The sequence below is a fragment of the Ctenocephalides felis genome, unplaced genomic scaffold, assembly GCF_003426905.1.
Source record: "Ctenocephalides felis isolate EL2017-DRISC unplaced genomic scaffold, ASM342690v1 CF-g0.4_SCAFFOLD_01492, whole genome shotgun sequence".
In the NCBI taxonomy this organism is placed as follows: domain Eukaryota; kingdom Metazoa; phylum Arthropoda; class Insecta; order Siphonaptera; family Pulicidae; genus Ctenocephalides; species Ctenocephalides felis.
In genome coordinates, this window is record NW_020537646.1 from 6,979,705 (window position 1) to 6,986,528 (window position 6,824).

A 6,824-nucleotide genomic window follows, 5' to 3' on the forward strand; every position below is an offset into this window, starting at 1 on the left:
ATCACAGTGTTTAATTATGATATAACATGTGTTATATAATCATAAGTATAAATATTACACGAGTTATTCGTGTAACACATTTCGATCATATTACAAAATGAACATCTTCATCAGGTATTTCGAAGAAAAACAATCCGTTGTTTAACATGATGACCACCCTTGATTTGAAAACATACCAAAAGAAATTCAATGCCAAGGCTTCGCATGATATAATAATCTTTTCTACATTTGGTTTAGTTATCTCGGGCGAAAAAATGCAATGTGGCATTTCTTATTATCACAATTAGTCATCGTTGTCTGTAAAATATGCTCATACATAGCTACAACACATACTCGGGGAATATTGAAAGTATAAATTTGTAATTACTGATATTTCATAATAATTTAATTACTACTGTTTTATGGTTTATAGGGCACATTTGTGAATACCGTAGCTATTTTGAAATATAAAGCATATTACTCTGCGATTGACGAGTATAATCGTCACGGTTCCATTCTGACGACATAAAAAAATGAAATAAAAATTGTGCATGTTTAAATGAGAGCGCCGCAGTTAACTGGTTTAATATCAGCTGGCGTAATATCAACATTTTAAGCAAATATAATTATAATTTTTCAGGTTCTTCCAGAAGTTACTCATACTACTGCTTTAGTAAAAGCAATTCTTCCAGAAAATGGTCCTTTTTACATATGCACTCGCAAAGCAGCAGATGACGGCTTTACTCCTTTCATACACCAAGGATCTGACCCTTGGCTTTTAATTGATACTTACACTCGTCCAATTCCTTTATGGGCTTCCATACTGGTTATTTTGGTGTGTCTATTTTTTTCCGCATTATTTTCTGGCCTAAATCTTGGATTGATGGCCTTAGATCGAACTGAATTGAAGATCTTGTGTAATACTGGGCAAGAGGCTGAACGACGTCATGCTAGGGTAATTCAGCCTGTGAGGGACCATGGAAACTTTTGTTGTGTAGTATATTGTTAGGAAATGTTCTGGTGAACTCAACGTTTACTATTTTACTTGATGATCTCACTTCAGGATTAGTTGCAGTTATATTTTCAACTTTGGCTATAGTCGTTTTTGGAGAAATCACTCCGCAGGTAATAAAAATGATAATATTCATAATTTTAAATTCAGCAGATTTTTATTAATCTATCTAATCACAATCTATATATTTTATAATTTAGGTTACTTACTATAATTATGGTTTTGGTTTCCAGGCAATTTGTTCCCGGCATGGTTTAGAAGTTGGAGCAAGAACAATATATATTACAAAGGCTGTGATGGTTTTAACATTCCCTTTATCTTATCCAACTTCAAAGTTGCTGGATTGTTTACTTGGCGAAGAAATCGGAAATGTTTATAACAGAGAACGTCTAAAAGAATTAGTCAAGGTGATTAAGTACCCATGATTATTGTGCAATTGTTATGATTATATAAAAATTGCCATTCAGATTTAAATTTATATACATAATCGATTTTTCAAATCTCACCATAAATGAATTACGTATGCAATTGCAAAAGATTTGTGTTCATTTCATGGCAATGAGATACAATTCACAGTTAACATCTATATAAAAAAACTTCCACAGAATTTCATGGAATTTATAATCGTATCATCTCACAAATTATACAATGATGCATAGATTTATTTGATTTTCAGGTGACAACTGACGTAAATGATTTGGACAAGGACGAAGTAAATATTATATCTGGAGCGTTAGAATTGCGCAAGAAAACAGTATCGGAAGTAATGACTCGAATTGAGGACGTGTTTATGTTGGATTATGAATCAATCCTTGATTTTGAAACTGTATCTGAAATTATGAAATCAGGTAACAATGAATTATATGATTAATAACAACGATTTTTATTCATTTTACTTTTTTGTTCAGGTTATTCGCGTATTCCCGTATATGAAGGCAATCGCGGCAATATTGTAACAATGTTGTATATTAAGGATTTGGCTTTTGTGGATCCTGATGATAATACTCCTTTAAAAACTCTTTGCCAGTTTTATCAAAATTCTTGCAATTTCGTCTTTGATGATGTCACACTGGATGTTATGTTCAAACAATTTAAAGAAGGTGAATATTTCCTTATACTTAATTGTTTCTCTAAGAAGCTGTTTATATTTTGGCCTGACAATTCGGTTTGGTGATTTTATGTTTTCTCGACGTTGCTAGTCATTCAGAATTGTTTTGAATAATATACGTGTGTGTATGTAAGCAAAAATTTGAATTTTGGTTGACTTCTTCTCAAAAAGGCTGCATCGATTAAAAAAAATTAAGTCACTTGATAAATTTCATCTTCGCAAGTAATTCAGTAAATTAGTATTAGTTTGGCTCAAATTATTGAAATTTTAAGGAAATAAGGGACATATGGCTTTTGTACATCGCGTCAATAATACTGGAGAAGGCGATCCATTTTATGAAACCATTGGTTTGGTAACATTAGAAGATGTCATAGAAGAATTGATACAAGCGGAAATCATGGACGAAACGGATGTTTATAGTACGTGAAAATATTTGATTAATTTTTGATTATTTTTTTTTATTTATGTGTATTTTCTGTAGCCGATAACAGATCCAAGCGCCGAAGGCACAATCACAAAATAACCAAACAAGATTTTACTGGATTTGCGGAACGACGTGACAATCACAGGATTCATATTTCGCCTCAGTTAACTTTGGCTATGTTCCAGTTTCTCACTTCCAGTAAGCAACAACACTGTAATATTTGTTTGTTTAACATAAACCGGGAGAATATTTTTGAAATTTGCTACAGATTATTTTAGATCTGAAGCGCATTCGCAATTTCAAACGATATCACACATACTTACCTAGTAAAGTTTAAAACTTCTTGTTTCGTCGTTTTATACTTGATGCAGTTATTTTTATCTAATTTGGAGTACGTATGGTTATTTCAACCCGTTTATTATATACATATGTGTTTGTTTTATTTTTAGCTATCGACGCTTTTAAGTCTGACCAAGTGTCGGAAACTATATTGCGGAGACTTCTCAAACAAGACATCATTCATCACATCAAAATTCGAAACAAGGAAAAAAATGATGATGGAATGGTTATCTACGAAGAAGGAAAACCGGTGGGTATCCGAATTGAAAACAAATGCTTCCTAGAAGTGATTGTTAGACACTTTGTTAAATTTTGCAATTCAAATTTTAATTCACAATATTACAGACTTTGTTCTTATTTTACGAGCTATTTTTATTTATTTATTACTATAAATTGCATTGAGAAGTAGTACTCAATCGAAATGATTTTGTTCTCCGAAATCCGCGTTTTGTACATCTCACATATACTGAAAATAATTAGTCATGGTTATACTGTATTCACAAGCCTACATTTATTTTGATTTTAAAATATACATGTTTTAATTATTTAACTACTAGGAATTCCACTGTAAATTAGTTCTAAATCAAATTGTTATATTAAGTAGATACATAAAAAAGATATTACTTTTCGAATTTTTGGTTTTCTTTCACCAAAGTACTGCAACTAATTAACTATATACTTGGTGAAGCTATAGGATATTTTAAGCTAGATTTTTAAATAATTTTGTTTTATGTTTAGATGGATCATTTTGTACTTATATTAGAGGGTCGTGTTGAGGTAACTGTCGGAAAAGAAAATTTAGTCTTTGAGAGTGGTCCATTTACTTATTTTGGTCTTCAAGCGATTACACAAAATATTGGAGTTGGTGAGCTATTTATTAAAAAATTTATTTGTAATATTATATTTATGGTATTTTTCTTATTTTACTTTATTTCAGCCGATTCTGTAAAAGGATCTATGCAATCGTTAAATATAGATGGTATATTAAAAAACAGTTTTATACCAGACTATACAGTACGGGCTGTGACTGACTTGGTTTATATTTCTATAAAGAAACCTTTATATTTGGCCGCCAGAAAGGCTACACTTTTGGAGCGCGCTCAGCGAGATAATAGCGCCAATGATCAAGATGTGGACCATGAAGTGGAAAAGGTATAGAATATTCAGTAAAAATGTACATTTTTTCAAATCATTATGCCAGCTTTATGTTAGATATAGATTAAACTGCTTCTATATTTTGTTGTTTCGTTAAAGTTGTTGCATTCGCTGGATGAAGAAGACACGAACATGACAAATGTCGAAATAGAAACTAATCACAAGTCAAACTCCAAAAATTTCTATGGCAATCAAAATTCTATAATGGTAATTCTTTACAAGTATATTTGTAGTTATATGTATTAAGTATTATATTTTTTTAGGTGTTACCGAGTATATTAGAACCACCAAAAGAATGTCATGAAAACACAGCTTTGCTTCATGATACGATTAATTCATTATGACACACGGTGTCTCATGCTATCTGATAGCATTACTTAAAATAGTGCACTTATTATTACTTAAGATGTCTAGCTTTAATCGTTTACTTATTTTTAATGAAGTACTTATGTTAATTTAAAGTTTTTAGTGCTTTGTTGACTATATATATATATACAAATGTTCCAGTTTTCATTACAAATTTTATATATTTATGAATTTTAATACATATAAGACTTCAAATATTATGCCAAAGCATTAATATTTGTTTTATTTACAAGGTGTTTACATAGCATATATATAATGCATTTTTAGATCATACTTTCCAAGGAACAAGAAATCACCAATGTAAGTGTCATATTATATTTTATCTACATAACAACTCTATTATGTTTAGTGCTCTAAAAATATAAAGATTTATATGTAAAATGATAAATTTACATCAGCAGGCAGTAAATCCTCCATCAAGAGGCATTGATGTTCCTGTAATGAGTGATGACTGATCGCTGAGCAAAAATAAAACAGCGTTTATCACTTCATCAACTTCTCCGAATCTGGAAAATCAATTGATTATATTTTATTTATCTTTTTATAATCAATGACAAAAATATTTTTTTTTTTAATAATTACCGTCCAAGTGGTATCTTGGATAACATAGTCTTAGATTTTTCTGGGTCACTCCAACCTAAGCGACCCATATCAGTCATTATAACAGTTGGGTTTACACTGTTAATCCTGATGCCATGCCTACCAAGTTCAAGAGCAGAAGATCTGGTCAAGCCATCCAGGGCTGCTTTGGAACTGCAATAAACAGCATGGTCTGCCAGAGCTGCCTGGGGTGGAATAATTTAGAGATTGAATATCAAGTATTAGTTGAAAGATGTATAAGTAATTTTTTTAATCTAAATACCTCACCATAGCTGCTTGAGAAGAAACGTTTACTATAGAACCTTTCAAATGATTGTCAATCATCTTTTTGGATGCAATCTGTGTTACATTCAAGGCAGCTTTTACATTTACAGAGAAAGTACTGAAATTTAAATAATTTTTTATTAAAAAAAAGATATTTTTAGCTTAGTTTTCTTCAATTAATTAATTACCTGTCGAAATCTTTCTCTTCCAATTCAAGAATAGGGCGAAGTACAGCAACCCCAGCGTTGTTAACGACTCCGTGAGGTGCAGGAAGAGATTCTAGGGCAGTTTTGGTCGCATCCCAGTCTCGTAGATCAACTGCCACAATGCATATTGAGGGCGCTTCCATTTGTAGTGTCTTAAGACGATCGTAACTTTTGGAAATAGCGACTACTGATGCATTCAAAGTGTTCAGGTGTAAACATAGTGCTCGACCTATGCCTGTAGAGAGGACAGATAATTCACGATGGGTGAGTTGAGACATATGTTTTATTTTTATTTAAAACTTACAATCAGAACGTATTTTGAATTAGAAATTTAAAAAAAAAATTAATATCATAGTAATATTTATTATACACATCAAAGTGAAATATTTTTACCAAAATATATGTTAAATTATTTTTGTTATTTCTTCGTAAGAACTCAGGTTTCAATCTACACCTTAAGACCTAATTTTGCTATATCTTAGGAGATTTGGTGACTTTAACACATTGCTATTACCAATAGAAAATGATACCTTTTGATATTAGGTTGTTAAATATTTCCCTTCGCTTTTTGCTCTTGGTTATAATACAAAAAGGCGGAAGGGAGATATTTGACAACCTTATATTTCTATGTATCTAAAAAGTTCGTTCTTCTCATATGAAGAGAAGAAGTTGTCTTTCTCATATGACAACTTATATATAATTTATTATATTATCTATTTTTCAAAAATTTCTCACCAAATTTCCTACCATATAGTTGGTAGAATTAAACAAGTCTATGATTTTGAAGCCCGAGATTCATATGAACCCTTACAATTAAGATACGTTGCATATAATGTGTACAAATATTGTCTATATATATATATATATATATATCAGAAGAATATAGAAAATATATAGACTCTAACTCTTACAACTTATCCTTAAAATTTATTATAAAGAAGTTTCAGTTTTATAAAGATTACAATAATCATTTCAGTTTTATACAAGGACCTGTAATATTTAAATTTTATTTCAAAAACAATTTTTCATTGAAAACTAAATAAAATTTAAACAAATTTTTTATTTGATTTGTTTACATAAATTTTTCATTGAATACTTAAACACTTGAGCATATTGCTTTTTTTATTAAAAATTTACCTGCACCAGCTCCCGTTACCCATATTTGTTTATTTTTAAAAAATCTTGCATTTCAAAAAATATTTATGCACGTATGATATTCAAGATTTTTTACCAGCGATTAAGATAAGAATTTTGGACACCACTACATACAAATAACTCTTCTAAATGTACAAATTAAATCACATAGAAGTTGGAATCGAATAATATATTTCTTTGGAAAATCTATATAATAAATAAATATCTTTCCACGTA

The 6,824-nt window shown here is 30.3% G+C and overlaps 2 protein-coding genes across 2 annotated transcripts; one reads left to right on the top strand and one right to left on the bottom strand.

The window, feature by feature from the left end:
- The first annotated feature begins 538 nt into the window (after nt 1-538).
- On the top strand, nt 539-4,562 carry LOC113370385 (metal transporter CNNM2-like). Its single transcript, XM_026611051.1, is given in 13 exon segments — nt 539-577; nt 620-962; nt 965-1,104; nt 1,225-1,398; nt 1,668-1,839; nt 1,900-2,091; nt 2,372-2,518; nt 2,581-2,721; nt 2,973-3,112; nt 3,601-3,727; nt 3,800-4,014; nt 4,117-4,224; nt 4,281-4,562. Coding segments are annotated over 13 exon segments (2,019 nt in total). The 3' UTR covers nt 4,362-4,562.
- A 156-nt stretch (nt 4,563-4,718) lies between these two features.
- On the bottom strand, nt 4,719-6,615 carry LOC113369932 (L-xylulose reductase-like). The gene is made up of 5 exons (XM_026610558.1): nt 6,591-6,615; nt 5,436-5,688; nt 5,251-5,365; nt 4,966-5,168; nt 4,719-4,889 (listed from the first exon to the last, which is right to left on the bottom strand). Exons 2-5 carry the CDS (start codon nt 5,594-5,596, stop codon nt 4,778-4,780), a joined length of 591 nt encoding a protein of 196 aa, XP_026466343.1. The 5' UTR covers nt 5,597-5,688; nt 6,591-6,615; the 3' UTR covers nt 4,719-4,777.
- Nucleotides 6,616-6,824: the final 209 nt, after the last annotated feature.

Coding starts and splice junctions, on each gene's coding strand:
- LOC113369932 (XM_026610558.1), bottom strand. CDS start 5,596: ATGGAAGCGCCCTCAATATGCATTGTGGCAGTTGATCTACGAGACTGG. Junction 5,366..5,435: donor GAAGAGAAAGATTTCGACAG/GTAATTAATTAA, acceptor TTTAAATTTCAG/TACTTTCTCTGTAAATGTAA. Junction 5,169..5,250: donor TTTCTTCTCAAGCAGCTATG/GTGAGGTATTTA, acceptor ATTCCACCCCAG/GCAGCTCTGGCAGACCATGC.